The sequence below is a fragment of the Molothrus aeneus genome, chromosome 8 (genome assembly GCF_037042795.1).
Source record: "Molothrus aeneus isolate 106 chromosome 8, BPBGC_Maene_1.0, whole genome shotgun sequence".
NCBI lineage: Eukaryota > Metazoa > Chordata > Aves > Passeriformes > Icteridae > Molothrus > Molothrus aeneus.
In genome coordinates this window covers 32,290,441-32,316,382 of record NC_089653.1, presented here as the reverse complement: position 1 = coordinate 32,316,382, position 25,942 = coordinate 32,290,441, and the positions used below count along the sequence as shown (strand labels likewise).

At 42.6% G+C, this 25,942-nt stretch overlaps 1 protein-coding gene across 1 annotated transcript in view; it reads left to right on the top strand.

The window, feature by feature from the left end:
* Positions 1-606: 606 nt before the first annotated feature.
* The window catches only part of CPXM2 (carboxypeptidase X, M14 family member 2), a 65,716-nt gene continuing 40,380 nt past the window's right edge, over positions 607-25,942 (top strand). Inside the window, exons 1-2 of the mRNA XM_066554512.1 lie at positions 607-934; positions 20,539-20,648. Coding sequence (XP_066410609.1) covers positions 622-934; positions 20,539-20,648 — 423 coding nt within the window. The 5' untranslated portion in view covers positions 607-621. The remainder of the gene's footprint in view (positions 935-20,538; positions 20,649-25,942) is intronic.

Below are 25,942 nucleotides of genomic sequence, written 5' to 3'. Positions count from 1 at the left end.
GAATGAGGATTCTTTGTCCCAGTCCCGCACGCCCCGCGTCCCCGGCGCGCCCAGGGTGGCAGTGCCAGCGATGACCCCTGCCAGGCTGGGGCTCTGCGTGCCCACCCCCATCTCCCGGGGGAGGGAAGCGCTTTGGCCGCGGGCTGGGAGGAGAAGGCTGCCTGCCAAGCCGCCTTTCCTTGGAATCAGCGCTCTCTTGGATGAGCGGCGCGCAGGAGGAGCGAGGAGTCCGGGCACGGAGCGGGAACGGCCGCGGAACCGGGGCTGGGACACAGCGGCACCGAGAGCGGCGGGGCCGGGCAGGGAGCGGCCAGCGGGCATCGCAGCTGCGGGCGAGTGTCTGAGTGTCCGTCTGTCCGAGCGCCCGTGCGTCCGTGTGCCCGACTCTCCGTGTGTCCGACTGTCCGTGTGTCCGACTCTCCGTGTGTCCGTGTGTCCGACTCTCCGTGTGTCCGACTGTCCGTGTGTCCGACTGTCCGTGTGTCCGGCGGTGCCCCCTCCCCGCAGCCCCGTCCCGGCTCGGGCTCCATCCCCCGCCGCTCCCGGAGCGCTGTTCCAGCTGCCCAAACTCTCTTCGCCCGCTCTCCAAATAAAGTTCCAGGACTCCTGCGCAAGGCAGCGATGATCGCCCGTGGCCGCTCCGGACTCTGCCTCGCTCTCTGCACCTTTGGGCTGGCGCTGCTGGGGGATGTGTCCCGGGCTGTCCCCATGGACGATCAGGATTATTACCTGCAGGAAATCACCAACAGGGATCATTATTACTCCTTTCCATACCCCGGGGAAGAGTTCTTTCCTTTCACGGAGCAACCCAGAGAGGAAGGACCTATCCGTGCTGCTGAGAGAGAGGAGCAGCCAGGGTTCAAACCGAGCAGGAAGGAGTTAAAACAGAAGAAAAACAACAAAAAAGGAAAACCCATTCTTGAACCACCACCAGGTAACTTTCCACCTTCTCCTCCAGAGTTTGGAGCCTGCTGAATCTCACGCTGACTGTGACTTTTAGCATTAATGAATATCCAGTTAATGGCAGTCTTGGTAATAATAACAATAAATGTGGTTGTGGTGATGATGATGACAACACATTAAATTTTAATATCCCACAGAACAGAACTTTTATGTACTTTGAAACAATCTCTACTTGAAAGGGAAAGAGTTAAAGAGTCGGAATGTAGTAATTCTGCTGTACTCTGGCTAGTCTGTGGACTTTTCCTTCTTAATTATTCTTAATTACACTTGGCAACTGGCTTGCTGTGAAAGCTGCTGTTCTATAAGCAAAAGAACAGAGACAGATTTCATAGTAAAAGGTGATTATATATAGTGACATCTCACCTTATCCCTTGTCACTTTAATCTAAGAGAGGCTTCTGAATTAATTTCACTTCTAAACCTGTGAATTTCTCTGAGATTTCACTTTTAAGCCCTCCAGAGGAAGATATGTAAACAGAGATCTTCCTGGAAAAGACTAAGCCCTAACAAGCTCCATTTAATTATCGACCAGTTAAGTAAAGAAATTAAACAGCAACAAAAAAGCCTTATAATAAAACGGCCACCCTTAATTCTATTTTCTAAAGTTTGCAGAAACTTGATCAGCCTTTACCACCCACTTGTTCCCATTAACACCTGATTGCACCACCCCAAAAGAGTAATCCCTTTCTATGTTCCCTGACTGGCTGGTAGGTATTTTACTGGTTTGGGATACTTAGGAGTGAGTTTGGTCCATGAAGTTTAGAGCTGTAAAATTTGGGGCCAAATCTCCCTCCCCTACAGCTGAACTTCCCTTTACTTCAGGAGGAAACTTTGTGTTAATGACTGGGGCATATGGCACAAAATCTGTGGTTTAGAACCATCAGTACAGCAAAACAGGGGGCCAGGGGTTGTAGGGTGGCTTTGCCTTTGTCCAGTGACATCCAGCAGATAGCAAACAAGATATTTAAATTTAATGTTGACACTAATAGAAATTAATTAGCATTCTTGCAGCAAAAATATGGGCTTTTATACTAATAAATAGTGATAAGAAAGTGTAGTTTCTGACATTTCTAAAACCCCCTGTGGGGCAAGCAGCATGGCTTGTCAGGGTAACTCCAGGTAGAAATTAAGGGTGGTGGCAGATGCGCCTTGTCTGGGGAGCAGGGACACAAAACATTTGTGTCCATGTCCCCTCAGGGGCCAGCAGCTTCCCAAGGGGATGGCACTGCCTGGACCATCTCAAGTTCATTATCTCAGCATGGTCACTGCAGTCTACGGGAGATCTTCTGAGAATGTTCTTGTTCCAATGTGTCATTGGCTCGGTTGTTAAATTAAGGAAAAAGGCTCTGCTTTCCACCTCCACAGACTGAATCAGGTGGATTGACAGGACAAGGGGGAACCACTTCCCACTGCCAGAGGGCAGGGTTGGATGGGATATTGGGATGGAATTGTTCCCTGTGAGGGTGTTGAGGCCCTGGACCAGGGTGCCCAGAGCAGCTGGGGCTGCCCCTGGATCCCTGGCAGTGCCCAAGGCCAGGCTGGACAGGGCTTGGAGCACCCTGGGACAGTGGAATGGACTGGAGGATGTTTTAAGATTCTTTCCAGCCCAAACCATTCCATTAATTCATGACCATGGATATTAAACTCTGTAATTAGGTTTTTGATCCCTCATTGTGGTTGAGACAATCAAGATGTCCATCCTGTGGTGGGATGTTCTGTGGTTCCTCTCTGCTTTCGTGTTCTCTGTTGGCTTTTTTCCCAATTTTCCCAGCACTTGGGGATTCACACTTGCTCCATACATGTCACTGATGGGAAGAGAATCCAATCCATGAGGGCAAAGTTAATTTTTCTTTACAGACTGGCATCTTCCTCGTTCCCCACCTGCTGCACTGAGCACAGCAGGAGAGGCTCATGGTGCACCACCAAAAGCAGCTGCCAATGGCTCAATCCCTCCTTCTGCAGCAAGTTTGGGCTCTTTGGACACAGCTGAGCTTCCAAGCTTCCACCAGCCATGTGCAGTAAGAGATTTCAAAGCCTCTGAGCTTTGAAAGTACAACAAGCACCTGATCTCCTCCACCAAAATCCTTCTCCTTGATCCAGGACATGGGTGATTGATGTCAACTCAGCAAACTGGACTTATTTATCTGGGAAAATTCAGTGGATTTCCCTGGGAGCAGCTGAAGAATTTTAACTGCAAGAGGCATCACAATCCCTGAGGATTGTGAGGAGAATGGTCACCACTTGTTACAGATGGGAGTGAAAACAGGAGGGTTCCAGCAGGAGGTGTCAGGCAGTTTCAGCTGCAGTGTTAAAAGTCCTGGCTATAATATTTAAATTTTCTCTTTTCTCCTCACCCAGAGATAGGCAAGGGCAAGGTCCTGCCAGGGCAGTAACTGTGATGCTTGGTGCCATGTCCCCATGTCACCAGGGATCAGTTTGGAATGAAGATCTGACAGTCTGGCCCTCACAGAGATGTTGAAATACTAATACATACCTATATTTACTCACATATGGATTTTAAGAGGCCAGCTAGAAATAATAATAGCAGCTGTCAAACAGATATCAATAATAATAACCATAAATCTGGCTGGGTAAGAATGTGTCCTCTGCTTATATGTACACAACTGTGTTTATGCATCTCTCCAGAGGTGGAATTAATTTATTGGACATGCTGTAAATACTGAAATTTGGGGTTTGTGAGGCTCACTGGCAGCCAGGACATGTGGGAATAATTAGTTGTAACAAACAATAGCCTGGCTGGGAGCTGGGATGGGGAAGGAGGAGCAGTGGGAATGTGTGATGTGCCCTTTGGCTGAGCAGCTGGTCCTGATCAACCCCAGCTTTGAATCAAAATGGAAATCAAATGGAGCAGTCTCAAGGACATGGCACTAAACAGATGACACACACTCCATTTATTTCAGCTAATTACTGAAGGTGGCCAGAATATAGATATTTTCAGTCTGTGAAATATTAATGTAGAAAGAAATCCAACGGATGGCAGTGGGATTGCTATTTTTGGTTTAAAATATTAGAATCAATATTTGCAAATAGTCAATTCAGGTAAAAGTTGAAAGTATCAATCTGCCTCTTTGCCCTTTAAATGCCTCATAAATTAAGTGGTACTAGGTCATCTTTGGAAGGCAAACAGTTGGATTGACAGGTTTTGTGTATATAAACAGATTTCCATTTTCTAATTCCGTCCTTGTTTGTGTAGGCCTTTGTCCAAAGCCCAATCAAATCAGTGGAAAGAGTCTTGTTAACATCAATGTTTTTCTTTTATGAGGCTTTTAATAGTTTGATGGATGGTACCTCAGCTACCATCTGTGGGGCAGATCCCTTCAGAGTCTGGGGGTCTGACTACAGGCAAAAATTCATCATCAAGAGATTTATAGGGCTGAGGTGCCCAATAACACTCCTCAGTGTAGCCCAAATCTGCCAGAGTGAAGTTTGTAATTATTCTGATTTGATCTACAAAACTTAAACTTGTAGTTCTTGTAGAGCCATACCTCAATTCTGAATGCATTTAGAAACCAAAGCAGTGATGTTTTATTTGTATGGCAGTGCTCAGAGTAGGGCTTAGAGCACATTTGTTCTGTATTTCCCAGTGTTTGGTCTCTGCACAGCCCAACATTTGTCTGTGTTTAGCTGAAATCAGGATTTCCTTTGTCTCATCTCATTTGGTGCTTTCCCCAGGCTTGATGAAACTCCTCGGATGCATCCGTGTTTACTTGACCTGTATTTGTTTATTTTTCTGCAGTCTTTCCACCTGTTCAATAATGCAATTCTTAAGGGGTTTGGTTTATTTCTTTTTAATTCCTGTAGTGCATAGGATGGGCCAGGTCCTTCCTGGGACATGTGTGTGAGGAGGAGTCAGTAAGGGAAGGCAAGGAGAGGATAAAATGGACAGTGCAGGCAAACATGGAAATAATCTAGCAGAAAGAATGTGAATTCATAAAAATAGACCAATAGTACTTTAATTGAGATGTTTATCAAGATAATGAAAGCTTGGAGAGAGATCAGTGAGTGAATGAGGAGGGAAAGCTGAATCACAGGGATGTTATTCAGGAAAAGCTGGAGATTATTTTGGTGCGAAATGGGGGCGAAGATCTGAGGAGTGTGTGAAGTTAAAAACATGACAGGTTTGGGGTGTTACTGGCATTTGTGTGGAGATTTTGTTCACTAGAAAGAAGAAGAAATGACAGAGTGACACAGAAGGCATTGAACTGACAGCTGAAAGCACTTGAGACCTGGTCACCAAGACACAGCAGCACAGAAACCCTCATGTGCTGGGGAACCACCAGTGCTGCTCTTTTCCAGTCCTTTGGTGCCCCTCTCTTAAACCTTCCTTCTCTGAGCAGCTCAAAGTGGAGCCCTCCTGTGACCTAGAACACAGATTTTAATTTTAAAGCTTTTGTTTACGCTTCTCATAATGGGAACTCCTAAGAATGGACTTCCTGGCCCTAGGTGGGTATCCCATGAATTTTAATATGACCTGTATTGCATCCTAATTGCCATATGTGACAAGCAATGTGGCTTTTAATGAGTTTTCTTTCATCTACCAGCCTCTATTTTCTCCTCCGCACTTCTAAAATATGCAGAATAATGTAATGTTCACTATTCCATTTAAGAGCCCATCCTTTAAAGAATGTCACAACAAAAGAGGACAAGGAATGACTAAGAATGAATAATAAGCAATACCCTCAAAATTGGCCAAATCTTTTTGATTAGCATCTTTCCTTACCCGTGGCTTCAATGAATAATGTAACATGAGAAAGAAAAAAAAAAAGGGAATAAACTCATTTGATTATGCCAGAGAAAACCACTTTCAAAGATAATTCTTCCAGCAGCCTTCTCTGAATTCAACCTCATGTTTAAGGTGAGAAAAACGTCTCTTTAAAAACACATCTTTAAAAGAGGGATGGTTTCACTGAATAGATTTCAATATCTCAACCTGAGCCTAGAGCTGTTCCTGAAATGCCAGCAATTATGAGACACTCATTAGCTGAATTCAGTCTTGGGGTTTAATGTTATTATTATCTGTTCAGTGAGCTGGCTAGACAGGTCACTCCCATGGCTCACAACCAAATTTCACTTATTTCTTTTGGGTTTGGAATGAAGGTTTCTGTCAGCTACATGAGCTTCAAATCTGTCAGAAAGATGAAGTGGTGGAAGTAGAAGCTATGGTGCAGAAGAAGTAATTTCCTGAATTTTCTATATCTGACCTGGGTTTTTTAAGTCTTGCCCAATTCACTGTGTAAAAAGCAAACTACCAAAAGATTGGTGGTCAGAGTTGGGATTTAAGTGTCATATTCACACAGTTGCTGCTTGTGATTTTATTGTTGTTTTGAAAAGCATGCTCTAGATTTGTTCTTCTTGTCAGGCCTCTGGTGAGGTGTTGTCTTGTGGGATTATTTGGTCTATGGAAATATAAATCTGTGCCTTTAACACTAGGTGCTCCAGGAAAATGGGAACAAGTAAAGCTCTGATGTAGTCAAAATTGCTTGCCTTTTAAAATGCACTTTTAAATTCAGTGCATGGGGAATGAAATGAGGATGTTCAGAGGAAACTGGTGAGCCCAAAGATGGGTCTCCACCACTGCTGCTGTCTGAATATTTTCCTGATAAGGATTCCTGAGCCACCAATTCCTGCATCTTCCAGGGTGAAGTGTCACTCCTCTGTAGCCTTCTTCTGGCTCTTTCAGCTTTGAAAGGTGTTTGGGGGGTGTTTGCATATCTAATCAAGCAATGAGAAACACCTACATCAAACCATTAGTAAAACTAACTGCAGTGTTAATTCATCACTTCTGATGCAGCCACATTTGTAATTTCCTTGTGGCACAGCAAAAGAAGTATTTATGATTCCATTCCCCTGTGGTTTTAACATCCCAGTTGTGAGCAAGAACAGGCTGTTCTGGATGTCTGCTGTGTGCTGGAAGGGATGGAGCACTATCAGATTGGAGCAAGGCTTTTTATTCCTCATGCACGTGCCAGGCAGTGCTAAATCAACTTGACAGGTGTAAAGGGAAAAGTGTTCCTCTTTTCTACCCGTGGCTAAAAATGGCAACGAAAAAAAGGTGAGAAAAAACAAGAATAATGAGGAGATGCCAGATGGTGACTCAGGGAGTCTGAGTGCCTGTGGAGGCATCAGAGGGAATGTGTGTGGGTCACTTAAGGCATCCTCAGAGCACCTGGGCTTAGCTGTTAATCCCTCCAGCCCTGCTCTAATTGAATTACAAAGGATGTTCTGGTGAGTCTGCTGATAGATATCTAAAGTCCTCTTTTGGACAAAAATTGCTTCCCTCCTGGTGGGGAACATCCTGCTGTTGTGGAACATCCATCTTATTATGGCTTAAATGGAGACAAGGAAAGACAAGGGCTTCATTCCTTGTTTGCTCAGTGATTTACATAATTTTTGAAAACAAAAAAGGGCTTTAAAGTGCCTCTGAATCTGGAGGGGTGTTTAAAGGAGCTGTCTTATAAATGGGAATCAACCCCAATACACTGTGAAGTATATTTTATAACAATCCATTTCAAAGAATTACATGAGATGATACCACTTTGTCAGCAGTGGAGAAACTCATTTTACTCTTGGCTTAGGAAGAGTGAATCACTTCCTGTTCTGACACACGAATCCCCCCCAGACCTGCCCTGCCTGGGCTCTGTGGGGCTGCCTTGCTGGGATTCGACATTGCAGAAAAGTGAGAAAAAAGCTGGGAAGCTCCAGAGGGCCACAGTGACTTCCAGTAGCTGTGACTCACAGCTGGAGCTGAGCTTCTGTTTCTCTGTGGCTCTTTACCTGTAACTGTACAGGTCTGTAAATAAGAGTAAATAATGGAGCTTTGCTCCTGCTTTCACAGAGGCATTAGCAGGATCCTGTAATTGCAAAAGTGCTGCTGCATCCAACATGCCAAGCAAGGCACACAGTAAAAGTTGGGTACATAAGGTAAACATAGATCACAGTTTTTACTCTGCTACACAGTGTATCTGCTCGGTAGTTTCTAGCTACTGACGTAGAAAATACGATTTTCAAAGTGGATAGTGGAAGTGATTAATTGAGGTTTTTTTATGGGGGGGTTAATTACTTACAGATTTATTTTGTGGTTTACTTTTTTTTTTAATGAATTGCCAGACAGACTTCTTGTGTGACTGTACATCAGCCTGGGGCTGCTGGTGAATTATTTAAGGTATGTACCTGGCAAAACTCTTCTACCAATGTGATCCCAAAGACCAAATCCAACTGAGATCTTCCATGAAGTTGATAGTAAAGAATTATGCGTATAGCTATAGTTAAAAACTTTAAAAATATGGGAATTTTGGAATTTCTGCAGTGGGACTCAGCTGGATAAAGCACCAGAGTCCTCTGTTCAGGTTGATTCTTTCTTTTGGACCTCAGCAGCTCATCCAGACAGTAGATTACCTGGTAGACCTGGATGACCTGGTAGACCTTCCTAAATCTGATTTTCTTGCTTAGATTATGGAGCTTGTGTGCTTCCTGTAGATGATTTCTTCCTTACTCTCCTATGTATGACAAATTTAGTGGTTTTCTTGTTGCTTTCCCTCATTTTGGCTGTATGGGATCAATCCTTCTGGCTGGAACCTAGAAGAGATCCTGAGGGTGAGGCCCAAATGTCCCTGCTTGTCTTCCAGAGCAGTCCCCACTGTCCCCAGATTTGCTTTGTAGCTGTTTTCTCATTTGAACTTTAGAAAGTAAAGCAGCCTCCCATTTCAAGGGGGCTGTGTTTGAGAGGGGGAGCACAGAGAGAGGCTGAGCATCCCCTTCCTTCTCCACATCCAGGATTGAGGGGAAATGCCAAGCCCATCAACCATCCTGGCGTGCTGGGACAAGGTGTTGCTTGCACCTTGCAAACTGAAACCCATCTTTGTCCCTCTTTCCCAGAAAACAGGGTATTTTTTATGTTCTCCCCTTCAGAGATACAGTGGTTTATTGTGACAGGTTTATGGCTCCTCACGACTTTCAGGGTGCTCCTAAAACATCTGTCAAAGGAAGGGAACAGTTCAGAGTATTTTGGAAGAGCTGATCTCAGACCTGGCTGTCAGCACTTCCTGCACCACTGGTACAACCACCCCTTAGGCCAGATTTGGCTCAAACACACTCTTTTTTCCCTCCCCAAGATTATTTTTTATTATTTTCAATTATTTATTATTGTTTTCAATAGTGTGATGAATTTTCCTCATGTACAGGACAGAGGATGTTTGAAAACAAGGGACCTAATCTCAACCTTCCCAAAAATGCTTCACTGACTGATAAAAGAAACTGCAATTTCAGCCAAACAGCCTTTCCTATGTGATTGCCTAAAAGTAGAACTTTAGCCCTTGATAACACGATTTTTCTTCTTTTTTCCCTTAATTGCTCAGGTACTGAAAAATACTGTTAAAGGTCGGACTGGATGATCTTGTAGGTCTTTTCCATCCCAAATGATTCTGTGATTCTGAGTTACAGAAGGCATTTCAGAGCCAGTCAGAATTGTGTTTGCCATCACAGGCTGGATGGGCAGTACCCTATCCCAGAGGACAGACCCAGCTTTATCCCAGAGTGTGCAGACTGCACTGTCTTTAAATTCCAGTCAAAAATTCCAATGAGAGCTCTGCCAAAAGTAAATCTGGGCTATATATGGTCTGTATAGATGGCTGCTGGGGAGGATGGAATTTCCCATGGTAAATGTGGAGTGGATTTGGGTTTGTTACAGGATGGGGCTGACCCAAGGACATGGAGATGTGTCCCAGCCTTCAGTGATGTCCCTGGAGCAGGAGGCTTCCCCAGGTGAGGCCAGAGCTCTTATGCTGCTGGGGAATAGAGGGATGAGGAGAGGAGTAGCCAGGCCCAGCACCCGAGCTGAAACAAAGAGAAAAGTGTCTGACAGCTCTCCTGGGGGATATTTTGTTCCTCAGGCTCCTCTGGGTAATTCTGGATCCCAGCAGAGGTCTGCAGTCCAGAACTCCTGCAGGCTCCTCAGATGAGTGGCTCAGACCTAGACCAGTTCCTCTGCCTTTCATCAGATACATGGAAGTGACAAAAACGGACCCCAAAACCCTCGATTCCATCTGGTGGTGGAACAAAGGATTGGGGAATCATGCACAGAGTCAGAAACGTGAGTGATCTCTGAGTGTTCTTGCAAAGACCTTTGGAAATGCTGACAGAGTGAGTCCAGGTACTGCAGGAGCCAAGAGATGGATGAAAGGCATGAGCCCCAGAGAAGAAAATGGATAAATCCCAAGCTGGCAGGAATGAGGGGTCTGAGGCTGGTAGCATGTGGAATCCAAAATACTCCAGACACATCTGGTTTGTTCCATACTCCAAATGCGTACTTGGCTTTTTTTGGTGTTTGAATGCAAGTTAAGTGGCCATCAGACATGGAGACCCCCCGCTGTCTTGCAAGAGGAATAAAATGGGAAACTTTTAAAAATATGGTAAAAAAGTGCTAGTATGGAGTTAGTGCAGATGAAATGCCACAGAACTCTCAGAAAAAGTGGACAGAAAATAGCACAGAACTTTTCCTCTGTGACTCTTCCCATATTTCTGCTCATTAATCCTGAATCAGATTTTTTTCCTTTCCAATTAGGAAGTGGAAAAATGAGGAGTTTTATGCTCAGGGAAGCTTGCCTTGAAGCTTTCCCTATTCCACGGCTTTTCAAGTGCAGAATACCTGTACTAAAAAAATACTTTTGGCTCCTGTGGATGGGAAGGAGGCTGGACTCTCCAAGGCAACACTGGAGTTAATAAGTCCCAAATCATGACCTGAACTTTTCACATTAACACCTTGATGTTTTGCAGTGTAGAGGAATCTCTTGGTGACAATGTGGGCACTTTTCTCCGGGGAAAGGATGTCAAACCTCATTGGGCAACTGATAAAAATTAGATTTTATCTAAATGCACTTCTGAGCATTCCTCCTTGGGTCCACAGGCTGGGAAATGTATTTCCTTCAGCTTGGATTTTTGGGCTTTTTTTTTTTTTTAATTTTTGGATTTTTGGGCTTTCAGCCTGGAGCAGGCAGAGATGAATGCAGTCAGTTTTATACTCACCAATAACTCATATTCAATTCATTTGGAGCTCCTGACACGTTTTGCTTTGGAGCAGTGAGGCCTCCAATGTGCTAAATGTGGAGCCTGTGATTCTGAGCCTTTGCTGGACCTCAGCTGAATTGTTAAACAAAGCAGAAAAGATGTTTGGACAGAATGAAATTTGGGAACCGTAGGAAGCTGGAATAGGGAGAAGGGAGCTCTGAACATTTGGGCTGGAGAGGTGCCCACCCTTGGAGATATTTGTCTGAACCTTGCTTGAACTGCTTTATCTCCTTTGCTCCATAGCTTGGAGCTGGAGCTTCCCACCAAATTCCCAGCTTAAGCTCCAAACCTTCCCTACAAACCTCCCAGAGATCCCCAAAAGCAATGTCTTACTCAATTTTAGCATTTCTCTTCCTGCAGACAGGAAATTCAGAGCCTTGAGAAAATGCTGAGTGTTCAGAATTTAAAAGGTAATAACCAAACTTTGAAATCCGCAGATTCCTGCTGCTTGCTTGGGCTTGAGGCATTTTAAAACTTATTTATTTATTTCTGTAAGCTAAATCTTCCATTATTAATTTGAAGGCAGGTAGAGAGCGGGAAGTTGAACAACTCTGGTATGTCCAAATGTCACCTTCACAATGGACACATGAAAGCTGACAAGTCACCTGAGAGCTGAAATCCTTGGGAAGATGAGCAAAAACTCAGGGAATCACTGCTGAAATGTGGGAAAGGGAGAGCCTGGCTGCACAGGGGGCTTTCTGAGCTCTTTAATAATCATGCCTTCCTCTCAAATTTCTTTGGGGAGGAACTGATTCCCTTTGCAAGCTGGGCTCTGTCCTTAGGTTTCCCATATTCTCCAGTGGGATTCCTGTGCTGCCCTGGGGTTTGTGTCCCCTGAGTGAGCCCAATTGCCAATTAGAGATCTCCTCTACCCAAGGAAAGCCTCTCTCATGCACCCCTACAACTCCACTCCTCTTTTCTTCTTTATTTATTTCTGGGGTTTGGTTTGGGGTATGGTGGTTTTGGCTGTTGGTTTGTTTTGGGGTTTTTTTTTTTGTTGGTTTTTTTTTTTTTAATAAAATGGGTACTCACTCTTCAATCCAGGCCTGGATTTGATTTTCTCAGATCTCAGAGATTCAGTTATTTTTTGAAATGTTGCTTCTTGATGCTTTGAACTCTTAAATCCTCTGCTCTCAGGGTGCTTCTCAAGGGTGCAACAGCTTGGACATGGTGGGCTTTAAAGGAAACAAGAAAGCCCTGTTATATGAGTTTGTAAATCTTTGGCTTTCCTGCACTTCTGAATATATCCAAAGAACTTCTGGTTATTTTCTATGTGCACCTGGCCAATTTTTTATCCCTCCACTGAAGCCGTTTCCACTGTTTGGGATTTAAATGTATAAGTAACTTCTGACATTTTAGTGCTGTCTTAGAGCAGTGTATCAAAGAATACTCAAGAATTCAAAGAATTCTGTGTGTTCAAAGAACATGCAGTCTATCAAATGAGTAATCAGTTAAATAAAAAAGAGTAATTAAGTGAGGAGCAGACAACCCAACCAAACTTATTTTTGCTTTTTACTCTGCCCTAGAACTTACAAACTGATTCCTTTTTAAGGGTTGGGAAGGAGTACAAAGCTTGAGTTCAGGTTTATTGTAACCACACAACTTTCCTCTGGAATCACTGCCTGAGCAACAGCTCCAGGCACTAGGAAAACTTCTATGCCTTATGAGAAGTGTTTGGATTTATTAATTTCTCTTATTATTTCCTATGAAATAATAACAACAGATGTGATGCTAGAAGGAAAAAAAAAAAGTATAAATGTCTAAACTTGCTAGAGCAGCCACACCAGGTCTTCATAAAACTCAGACCTTACACTTTATAAAAGGTTTTAAAAGCAAGCTGGATTGGTTTGAGGTATTTCCTGTCACAGGCCCCTTATATAGGTCGAGTATTTATCCCAGATGTGCAGCCTGGCAGAGGCTGGGCAGGGAGGCAGGGCAGGGTGACAGCTCTGAGGGACCCTGGGGCTGGGGCAGAGCCTCCCAGTGATGCTCCCAGTGCTGCTGGAGGAGAAGGGGCGGCAGTGCCAAGGGTGAGCCTTGGCTTGGCAATCCCAGCCCATCCCTGAGGGTGTTGCTTGTGCATGGAGCTGTGTTTGCAGCCCTGTGTTCAAACTCTCATGTCAGCACTGAGCAGCAGCACGTTGTTGGGAAGATTTCAAATCCAAAGGATGGATGGATTCCACCCATCCAAAGGATGAGTTTTTCCCAAGGCAGCATGTCAGTGATGGAGAGAGACAGGGAGACTGACTTGCTGATCAGAATCCCATTTTATTGTGGGATACAAACACCTATATACTATTTCAGGGAGACTAGTAATGTGTACTACAATGATTAGGTTAAAATCACATACCCGAACTTATGCATTAACATCATCTCTTGCTTGCAGAGTTCAATGGGATTTTCTTTTTCCAGTAAACCCATTTGATTTCATCTTCTTGCAGTCCAGGTCTAATTTTCAAAGTTCTGTTTGCTTTTGCCAAGGCATCCTGTTATCAAATCTCTTATTTTAACCAGGTCCAAAGTCCATCATGTGTCTTGTGTCCCCCAACATTCCAACAGCAGCAGAGGAGGACTGATGATGAGGTCAGAGGGATGATCCTCACCCAGGTCTCTCTGCAGATACAGACTGCTGCTGGTCTGCTCTCTCTTGGCAATCTGAGTGTTTTTAACTTTAATAATAAAAATGTGGAAGGTGACATCCCAACTCTCAGCTGACTAATGAGTCTCAGCTGCCTAAAGCACAGCTTGTGCTGCTTCATCAGCACGGCTCTGGAGTTCCTAGCTTGCATCAGGAGCTAAGTCAAACAACTAAAGGGCTGAAAAGCAACCTATAGAATGCAAAACTGAGGAGCCAAGTGATTCTATCCACATCCATGATTTACTCCTGTTTGAGCTGCATCATCCAAGGAAGTTCACGTGTCTGTTTCAGTGTCGTTTTCAGCTCATTTTCTGCCTTGTTTAGAACCAAAAATAGATAGTTTTGTCTGTGTTGGAGTTGAACTGGATAAAAATTTGAATAACGTTAAGTGGAACTGGCTGGGAAGCTCTCATTTTAGTCCTTCTCAAGTGTAAATTTAGCACTTGGGAGTGGAGGTGACTGTAGCAGTGGGGATGAAATTTAATGGCTCCTCAACTGCTAATGAGAACTTCACAGTTTCTCAGGTTTTTCCTGCTCCATGTGTGTGGGGAGAGTGAGAAGGTGAAAGCTGGGTGATATCAGAGTAGTGCCATTTATTCCAGTGGAATTAGATGTTTCCAGAGGATTTCTGAAGCTATTCTTGTGTGTCTCAGCCAAGGTGAGCAGTTCTGATTCTCAAGGTGGAGCATTTACAGCCCCTTTCCTCTGTCTTCCCACTTGTATCATTCCTTTGGGCCACCTCAAATCCGTGGGGTTTTTTCCCCCCCAAAGCATGGCTTTGTTGCAAAATCCTCAAAAAACAGCCAGAATGTTCAGTAAATGTATATTTCTAGGACCAGGAGTTATGGATACTTTCCAGTTTATTTATGTTTAAAGAATTTCATGACTATGCTGTCACTCTGCCCAGTGAATTTTCTATACCAACTATGGATATATTGGATATATTTACTGCTGTATAAAATTCCTACTATAGCTCTCATGGAGGGAGGGGGGGAAATTGCACCACAAGCCTGTTTGATACTCATACTTCTTATATATTTAGCCTATTTTTGGTAAATGCACTCAAATTGGATTGCTAATATGGTTAAACTTGAGCGCTTCTAAGATGTCTCATTTATTGAGCCAGGGTTGTATCTTAAGATCAGAGTTATTTCTGTCTTGATTTTAGACTGGTTAATAGTATTCCAAGTTTTAATGTTTATTTTTGATGGCTACAATTAATACTCTGAGTGTAGAATCTCTGCTCTTGCAGTACACCTCAGTGACCTGGTATTTTTAGCTATTTCTGGCATGAAGATGTGTTTTTAATGGTGATTTTTGTCCTCTACCCAGCCATTGTGCAAGTTCTCTGTCTCGGTTTTGTTCCCCATTTTTTTGGCTAAGTCTTTTTGTTTGGCTCTGGAAAAAAAAGAATGGTTCTCATTTTTGATGGCTGTACTCAGTTTTGTGGCTTTAGCTGGAATTACAGAAACTCTTCACCCTGTGCTTCAGAAAAAAAACATCAGAGGAGGCATTTTAAAATTAATAGCAGAGAATTCAGCCTTTGTCAAAGCTCGTAACAAAAAGTAAGAGCTGATATGATATTTTCAGGCTGGGTTCTTTTGGCCACGGAAGAAAAGATGTTTTCTTGAGAGTGATTAAATGAAATACTTTCTCTGGAGAGAGAGGGGAGATCTTTGCAGATATGGGTGCAAACTGGAGGGCACCTCGTGCCACATCACAAGTCCCGTCCTGTGCCAGGCTGGTGGCAGCAGAAGCAGCTCAGGGAATGAATGTGATGTCTGGAGTTTAGATGAACCTCTTGAGTCTGAAGGCTTGGCCACAAAACTCCCAGGCACTCTGGAAACTCCTGCCTCCAGCTGTGCCAGCAATAATAGAAGCTCTTCCTGCTGAATGTTTCATTGCATCTGCAGCCAGCCACAACCTGGGCTTGTGAGAGAGCAAAAATGTGAAAAGTTAATGAGAGAAAATGAAAAAGTGCATTTTCAGAATCTCATTCGGTTTCATGTCAGACCTGACCTAAAGAACCCAGAGAATTCTTCATTTATTCTTTATTTCTTTTTAAATCTTCAGGAGCAATCACAAGTGTAGGTTGCACTGCTGTGGTAAATATTTCCTCCTGAGTCCCTGATGTTGAAGACCTCAATGCAGCATTTGGTGCTTTTCCTGGAAAAATATCCAGCTTCAGTGCAACATTAGCCAATAATTAATGTGATCTTAGGACAGGAAATGTTGGCATCTCCTTCATTCTTTATTTGATCTTTGGCCTGGGACTGTAATTCAGTGTTTCAGCTTCTGTGCAGGGGATTTGTTGTAAGTGCACTTTGCTCGCTTTGCTCTCACAGTGCTCTGGGAATGGCTTTTTCAGAAAAAGTAAATCAAAGCAGAAGGTGTTTGAGGAACTCTGACATGCCTCAAGATGCTGCTTCAAATGATCTGGGGTGCAGGGTGGCTGGTGGCCTGAATTCAGGTCAGAAAAGAAACTTGTTATTGTTGTTAGCAACACTTAGATATGAGCAGAGTCAGAAAAGCACTCAGACTGAAACTCATGGACATTTTTCCAGGGAAAAGCAACTGTGGAGTGTGAGTCATGAACATCTGTGGGAATTTCACACTTCCATGATCACATCATCAAAACAGCAATATTTAGAGACCAAATTTGCTCCCCCCATGCCCTCATAAATAAATTATTTATGTAATATATATATATAACAAATTATTTCAAAAAGGGAAAATTTATTCTGTTGAACTCAGCCCTTACAAAGGCTGTCAATCACAGAAACATAATCAAAAGATATTTTCAGCAAGGTGAAGGTTGTCAGAAATGTACTTTTACTGTTATTTCACCTTGCAGGTGCATTGCAGTATTAAAGTCCTTTGCCTACCTGTGACCTAAGTATAACTTTAGCCACAGAAATTAGACTGGCAGAGTTCCCATTAAAAGTTTCTGCTGTTGGAAGATCAGTTATCAACCACACTTTTAATAGGAAAACCTCTAAATTTAGCCGCTAGGGCAAAATTTATGATATTTGCCTCATTAAGAAATTTTTGTGTGAGACCATCAAGACCTAAGAATAGTATGAATGGTATAATGAACATTAAAGTCTTAATTCCCACAAAATATACACTTATTTGTGTGCTTCATTTACCTGTATCTGTAGGTAAATTCACAGTTTTGCCTCTTAATTGCATGTTGAAGGGCTTTGTTTGAACAAGATTTAAACCCTGTATCTCCCCTGGGACAGGAGATTGTCAGGCTGCACAGAGCTGATATTTCTCCATTTCCAGATCCCAGTATCTCTGCTCATGAGGAGTTAGACCAGCACAGACTTGCAGGAATTGAAGAGGGTTACAGGTATGGCTTTTATGATATGGGCTGAAGAGGAAACATGGTGCTTCTCTCTGCCCTTCAATTTGAAAAGCTGAGCATATTCCAAAACTGATGGGAAATGCTCTTTAAGTAAAAGAATTGTTTGTCTGCTTTGCCTCTGAAAGAGGATAGAATGATTTCCTAAATGCATCTTTATTGGACACAAGAGCCACAAAGGCAGTCTGGACTTATCTGGCATTCTTTATTTAGACCAGAAGGAAATAAAATAAATGAGTAATTTAGGCAACAGAGATGAGCACAAGTGTTTTCCTTGCCTGCTCCTGCAGCTGTGTGATGCAGAACAGCTGAAATTGCAGCACAGCAGCTCTAATTACCCTGCAGGAGTGAAGGAAACCAGGCTGGCTCTGCAAAAGGTGGGGTTTTGACCAGGGCTTCAATTGAGGATGCTGCAGCAACAGGACAAAGCCATGATGACAATGAAACTGCTTTCAAATACTCCCCCAGACTGAGATTGCAAAGTGAGCCCCTGCTGGCTTGAGCAGGGAGCTCAGCTGCACATCCAGGTGTTCTTGCTGTAGGCAACCCTGGAATAAGAGGTAAATTCAGATTTCAAGAGATGAGGTGGAGACTGAGCTGGTTCCTGGGTGTTTCTCCTGCTGATTTTAAGGGACAGGGATTTCCCCCAGTGCCCAGGTACCAGAGCTGCCTTGGTGCCCTGCTGGGACTCCTGGGGGAAGAATAATTGGCAATAAAGGACACTGAGATGTGGCCATTTAGCATTGCTGCAGGGAACCTCCCGAGAACACACTTCCACAGACAAATGTTATTAACTCTGAATCCAAGCCCTGTCTCTTTTGACTGGAATTATTTCATTTGATCCAGACATCTTATTAATGCTCATTTCTAAAGTGAACACCTATCCATGGCTGCAAATCACACACAAAATCATACTTCAATATGGGCCATATTCAATATGGAAGGAAGAAATGTCCCCAACAGCCCTTCCCTGCATCTTCAACCCTAATGTTTGCTTTTTGTCCCTCTAAACCAGAAATGCTGTAGGTGCATTTATTTATTAAGTTCTAATGTACACAACAAGTGTGTTTCAATGTCTCAAAGCCACAGTTGAATTCCCTGTGTTTTATAATGATTAAATTTTCAGCTGATTAAAGAAAAAAACAAATAATGGGGTCATTTCCAGCTGAATCCATTATGCAATAGATTCACACAATCTCTGGTCATTCCTGCTGTCCAATTTCTGTGGCTTCCCCAAGGTTTTTTCGAACTGGCACAGAGAGTACAAAATCATTAAGACAGCCCTACTGATTGGGTGGCAATTTTCATTGATTTGTGAAGTATTTCTTCAAGTTAAATAAAATGTATTAAAGCAATACTTTAAAAAGTAAAGTTTTTATGAATGCCATAAATCAGTTTCTTTTCCTGTACATTTTTCAAAACTAGGCTGTCCTGATTATCTCCAGTAGCTTTAAGAAGCAGGGGACACACACCCCAACAAAATAATTTATCCAAAATTAAATTCTCAGTATGACTCAGAATTATTATTTTTTTCAGTAATGATATGGCAACTTCAGGTGGATTTTGTTGTATTATAATGAGTAAATTTGAGGTAATCAGAAGAGGCTATATTGAAAAATTTGTCCCCACTATCTCTGTACATTACATATTGTTCTTTTAGTCTACATGCTCCTCTTTTCATCCCTTTATTGATGTTGGAATTTGTATGCATGTGGAAAACATTTATATTCCTAAAGTGCTAATATTCAAATATTATGGCTTTTACTAGAAAACCTAATTTTATTTTAAATAAAAATCAAAAGTCTTCTCTGGTGGAAAACTGCATGAATCCCAGCATTGAAAATAAATAAATAAATATCTAAAGGTCTTTGAATGCAAATCCTGCTATCTGCTCCCAGTTTGGGATGTCCACTGGACAAAGAGGAGCCAACAGTAGAAGAAAGTATTTTCATTTATTTTCATTCAAGTATTGAATGCACCAAGCACCACGAGATTGATTTCCAAACCTGTCTTGAGGACCAAACTTGTTAAAAAAGGCAGGCAGTTCCCAACAATGTAATTTACTCCCAGTAGAGATCTGTCAGAGCCTGAGACGTCTTTGACTTGGAGTATGATGAAAGATGCAACACTCTATAAGGAAATGAAATTAAAACAATCAGACAATCAACCCAAAATCCTCCCAGCTATTCCTTCCTTTGCCTTTCATTACACATCCTGTTTCTTCTCTGTTTTGGATAATTGAATTGAAAGCTCTTTGAAATGAGGAGCTGTCTGCATTTCATCTCTTATGTAACACTAAGATCACTGTTGGTACTTCAGAAAATATATTCATTTTTACTTTATGTCTTTACTACTTCTGAAGGAGACATTTGGCCCTGGATTTGTGTGGGAACTTCCTAAGGATGACCAAAGAAACAGCAGCATGAATTGACAGCCTGTCACATTTTTCCTGAGGGATTTTAATTTGTTGGGAACTAAGGAGGAGTCTGGGAAATTTCACACATTGCCAGTTTGTGCCTAATAATGCAAAACTGCACCTGAAAGTTAAATACAACCTGAAAGTTAAATACAACCAGGTACATTCCCACTGTCCAGGGCTGAGTCCCCATCCCTGCAGGGATTTAACAGAGCTGCTGTGCATGTGGCACCTGGGGACAGTGGTGGTGAACATTTCAATGCTGAGGGAATGATGGGACTTAATGATTTTTTAGGGCTTTCCCAACATAAATGATTTTTCATACTTTGATAATCTCATGACATTTCGCTGTGTGGTTAAAAAGCCAAATATTTGTCTGATAATCACAGAACAGATTTTTCCCAACCTCTTATCTTCCAAAGCCAGAGCTCCAAGCACCGCTTTGCTGAAGTAATGGCATTTGCTTTTCTTTCCTCAAGGATGTGCAGAATTTGGGGCTTAGAGAGATGGTCCTTGGGTCAGAATTGTTCTGTTTGTGTTTAATCACCACCTCTGCAGAGCTCAGCTCTCTCTGAGCTCCCAGGCCTCTGGAACAGATGCTGTTGTGCAATGGGAGGAACTCTGAGTGAAGCTTCCAGAAGAGATTTTAATTAGAAACATAATTTCATACAGTAGCTTGGAATGAGTACAGGGAGGGGAAAAAAAAATCCAAGCAAGAGATGAAAAAGAAAATACCAAAAAAAGAAATAAAAAGGGTGTTTTACTGGTGAAAAGCCCTTGACAGGAAATACTGTGCATATCTGTGAGAAACTGAAGCACAGAGCAAGCAGCAATAACTATCTGAGCCCCTGCAAAGGGTGTAAAGCTGCATTGCCTCATTGATTTTCTGAGAGCTGCCATTCCTCATTGCCCTCAGCACTGCTCTGCTCCTCCATCCCAGCGAGGACCCAGCCAGCTTGGCACTGCCGAAATCCAGGAACTTTGAATACTTGTTTGTTTTGTGTTGTTTGGTTGGCTTGTTTTTTGTTTTTTTCCTGTTCAATTAAAACTTAATCGATCTTTTGTTTTGTAGATTGCCCTCCACTTGGTCTGGAGACATTAAAAATTACTGACTTCCAGCTCCATGCCTCCACAGCCAAGCGCTACGGCCTCGGGGCCCACCGAGGGAGGCTCAACATTCAGGTAACAGCAATTCCTCCTCCTGAGTGGGAGAATGGCTCCAGGTTGTGCTGCTGAATAAAGAGAACCAGTGGATACTTATTGGTTCTGACTGCTTTGTCAGCTCATGTAATTCAAATGGAGGGGAAGCACTGGGGCTGTGGAAGGGAGGGGGTTTGGTGGATAACCTTTGAGTTCGTGGGCTGGTTGGGGAAATCTCCAGGCTTGGTGTGCAGATCCAGACTCTCTGAGCAAGCAAAGCTTCCCTTCCCTGCTGTGGGAACCCAGCACATCCCTCTGGCTGTCCAGGATGGCCAGGACCCCTGCCAGGGGCCTCAGAAACCCTGGCACAGAGCCCAGAACACCTGTGGGTTTGATTATGACCCGTGGAGCAAGTTACCAATCTTATATGAAGACCAGCAAGCCACAACAGTTTAGGTAGAATAATAGTGAAGTTATCATGGGGTGGAAAAGTAGATTTTGGGGTTTTTGGTATGGGGGTTCAGGAGGCAAGATGGAGGGAACTGGGTGTGTCCAGCCTTTCTCCTTCTTCTTCTTGGCCTCCATCTTCTGCTGTGATGGTGGCACTTACAGATTGGTTTAGAGTAGAAGCTCACTGTCTAACATAGGTGATAGGTATTGGGAAGTAATTGTAAATATTGTACAGGTAGTTTTTAGTATAAAGACATAACCCCACCCCCGGGGCAGGCAGAGTGCCTGGAACTGTCCTGCTGGATGGACCTCAGCAGGGTAGGAGAAAATTTTTTATAGATAAGATACAATAAACAACCTTGAGACCAAGAAATGGAGAGCTCTGACTCCTTCTTCAAGCGCTGGGCTGGGAAAAGAGACTTTCTAACATTTCTTGGGGTCACTCTGAACAGCTAAAGATCCCGACACCCTGCTCCTTTCACAACCGGCCTGCAAGGAAGCTCTCACAGCAAGTTGCTTTTTTCTTTGTTGTCTGCCTGTAGTTAATGACAATGGTTAATTGAAAGTGTGGTTTCAAGTGAAACCCTTTCCCTCAGGCAGTTTTTTTCAGAAGCAGTGATTATACATCAAAAAAATGCTTCACTTCAGAACTCTCTAACATAGAACCCTGTTTAGCTTCTTTTGTTTCAGATTAAAAATGTGTTTAGGTGCTTTGCAGGACCAAATGCCATTGTCCCATTTCTCCTGTTTCTGTTTCCTGCTTTATTATTAGGGCTGTTCTCTGAATTACAGTCTGTCCATGCTAAAAATGTTACTTTGCACGATAGAGCAAAACACTTAGAGTCATAAACAGGATATCAGCACTGAGCCAACAGTGAAGGATCTTTGAAGTTTATTTAATTAATCCTTCATTTTAGACCCCTCCATTTGTGTATCTCCCCAGCTGAAGGGGTTTGATGCTTAGGCTGGGACTAGGAGGGATGAGCTCTAATCAGCAGTGCCACATTCCACGTGGTTCACTCTGGAGAGCGATTGATTTTAACCAATCAATCTTTGATTTTTCAACCAATTTTTAAATCACTGTGCCTGTGTGCAAACATCTCTCTGAGGAAAATGCCTGCATAGCCCTCCTAATTTTTTTTCAGCGTTTGTTTTAATGTCTTAAAGTTGGTCAGAAAGCTGAGGAAACCACTTTGGAATAGGCAGCTGGAAAAGGGGGAGTGGCAGGCAGCCAGGCCAGAGTGGGAACGGGCCCTTCCTTTCCAACCCAGGTCCATGGGGTTGTGTGCAAGGTGAGCTCTCACCTGCAGCCTTCATATTTATTGACTTTGGAGAGCCCACTGAGAGATTTTGCTTCTTTACTCGATATTTTCTGCTAGGGAAAAAACCTCTCATGATCAAAAAAATGAAATGCAGATGATATTGAGGAGGGTTCTAGAGGAGTGCTTAGTCATTTTATTGCAGTCTTGTTTATATGATGGCATAAAACCAAGGACTGTGATGCAAACTTCTGAGTTCTCTGTTGGTTCTGGCTACTTATTTCTCATGCTGCTCTTGAAGTTCAATTTATTTAAACACAAGACCACACTGGTTTAGACCAGGAGTCCATCCAGTCCTGTCATCACCAGTAGTGTGTTAAAATAAACAGAGAGGTGATAAGTAAATATAAGATATATATATATATATATACACACATATATATATATAATAAATAGAGTGTTACCAATGGCTGATGTTTCCTCTAAATATAATCTCCAGAGAAGCCAAGGGCACAGTCTTTTACTGGGAAGCAAAGCAGAAGAAAAATGCCACTCAGCTCTTCCTGAAATTTCCCAAAACTTGGATTAGACCAGTTTTTTTACCCCTACTGAAACTATAGATACCATTATTTCCTAAACCCCCTCACCACACAGGGTTACTGCTACAGTTAAAAAAATTGGGCTTGCCTTTATTTTTCTTTAAAAACTTCCTTTGGGCTTAGTTAAAAATTAATAACACTAAAACTTTTCTAAACCTGGGATCTGCATGTCCCTGTCACTGGGGTTTCAGTGCATGAAGATTTCTGAATTTCACTCGTATTTAGAGGGAATTTGCTTAATCCAGGGACAGGTGCTGCAGGTGGCTGATGGGCCAGGTGGGTGATGAGCTCCCTGGTGGTTTCTCTTTGCTGCTCAGCACAGGAGGTTGCAGTAAGCTGGGGAAAGGCAAAAAGCTGCTGTGTTTTCCTGCTGTTCAGAGCTGTGCATGAAGGAAAACACTTGGCCAGCTCGGAGGCACTGCTGTGCCACTGGAATTCTGTGAACATGTTATGCTGTGGGGATGGTGACAAGCAGTTTTATGGGCTGCTGCCCCTGTCCAGTGATCTGGATTTCACCACGGAGCTGTCACAATGTTCTTGGGACTGTGGTGCTCCCCCCCAGAATAATACAAAATCCTCTCTCTGCCCAACATCATCATCTGATGCAAAGTCAGCTGAGAAGCTCAGGGCTCTCCCCAGGTAACTGGCACTGCCTCAGTTCTCAGAGAATTTGCAGAATAATTGAGTTTTTCCGAAGCTTGTCAGGGTTTGTTTTGGTTATTTCATTTTTCCTGTTTAGATTATCTGAAGCACATGAAATGAATCAGTTGGTGTGTGCTTTATTCCAGAGAAGGACAGGCTTAAAGTTGGGTAAGACTTTGCAGGATCTGCTTCTCTTGTGCCCTTGAATTTTGTGGGCCCTGATTTTCCTCCCAGTCCTGCCTGACTGTGGGGATTAAGGTGGGATTTCTCAAGGGCACGAGCCCTGTTAGCAGAGCCCCATATTTTGGAGATCTAACTGCACTAGTGATGCAACCAGGAGTAATTCAATATCATCAAGGGAAATCATGACATAAAATAATACTAATTGAGGCTCTCTGCCTTCAGGGATAAAATTCATTAGTATTTGTCACTTATATGGTAATTAAGAGTGGATAATTTGTAAAACTATATTTCTTTCCCTTCCTCATTTTCCTGGTTGGAGAAATCCAAACACTGAAGATAACCCAAGTAAAGCAATCCCATGTCTGCAAACTCAGGCATTTGTGTCTAAAAGAGACCTCCCTGTGCTCAGAGGGGCTCCAGGAGAGCTGGAGAGAGACTGGGTACAAGGATGGAGGGACAGGATGCAGGGAATGGCTCCCACTGCCAGAGGGCAGGGATGGATGGGAGATTGGGAATTAGGAATTGTTCCCTGTGAAGGTGGGGAGGACTGGAATGGATTTTCTAGAGCAGCTGAGGCTGCCCCTGGATCCCTGCAGTGCCCAAGGCCAGGTTGGACATTGGGGCTGGGAGTACCTGGGACAATGGGAGGTGTCCCTGCCATGGCAGGGGTTGAAACTCAATAGGATTTAATCTCCCTTCCAAACCAACCCATTCCATGGTTCCATGATTGTCATTCCAGGTCTTTATTCCCTTTGAAAAGCTGCATTATCAAATCACAAGGAAAAGACAAAATTATTGAAGATTTACTTGCAGCCTGTGTGTTTTAGTTCTTCTCTACTGGCAGGGGTTGCTATAAATACCTGTGATGAGTAATGCTCTTTTTTTTTTCCCCTCCCAAACTTCCTATGGTAAAATAATTTTTTTGATCATCCTGCTGGGAATGGAAAAGAATTTAAGCACAGGTGGTTTGATATTTGGTGTATTTTTTCTGCTGCTCCAGCTGATTTGTGGCAGAAGACTGGAGTTCTTTCTTTATTTGAGTACATTTTGGTAGTATCATCTTTCTCCTCATTATAGAATAAGGCTCTTAGAACACTGATATTGTGAGCAAGTTTTTATTCTTGCATACATCTAATTTGGAAGAGAAACATGAATTAAAATGCCAAGTCATATTATTTGTAAAGGAATTTGTAACCTTCATATTATTTTCTGGATACCTAATAAGCAGCTCATTTGGTTTAGCTGAATTACATTTTTCAGCTTTCACACCTGGGAATAACTGATTTGTGAGTGACAGAAAAAAATTCTCTTTTCCTCTGTCCAAAAGAGTTTGGTTTTTTATCATAAGACACTGTATATTGAGAAATATTTTTGCATTTGGCTGCAAGTGAAACACAAACTGGGTTAGACTTGGAGTTAATCTTGAATATTCTGTGAAGGGAAAAAGGCTCAGCCCTGGCTTCCAATTTCCATCAGCTGCTTCAGTCTCCTGCTTATGAAAATAATTTAAGTACCCATGGCATAACTTGAATCTGCTTTTTCCAGTAATTCAAGATGGATTTTTCAAATTCAAGTAAACACTTTGCTGAGGAAAGATCTTGATCTGTATTATTTGATAGAATACTTGGTGAAAACTGTACTGGATCTTTCAGGAATGAGCATTTTCCCAAAGAAATTTAATAGGAATTCTAATTACCAAATACTTGATTGAGTCTATAAGTTTTTATTTTATAGAAAGAGTGCCATAGGAAAATAAAGCACCTTCAGAAAAAAATATAGACTTGACAAATTGTAGCATAAATTTCTTGAATTTTTTCCCTTCAGATACATTTCTAAAAATAACTTCTCATTGATTAAACTCTTTTTTTTACATAGTATTTTGTGCTGATTAGACACAGACACCTGCTTCTTTTTACCCAGTAAAAACCTTTTTTTTTTTAGCTTCAGAGAAACTGATACCAGAAGATAAGAGAGCAGGAAGAAGTAGCAGCATGGGGTTTCATCTTCTTCATCTTCTTCATCTTCTTCATCTTCTTCATCTTCTTCATCTTCTTCATCTTCATCATCTTCTTCTTCATCATCTTCTTCTTCTTCATCATCTTCTTCTTCTTCTTCTTCTTCTCCTTCTCTTTCTTCTCCTTCTCCTTCTTCTCCTTCTCCTTCTTCTCCTTCTTCTTCTTCCTTTATTTTTATGGGATGTTTG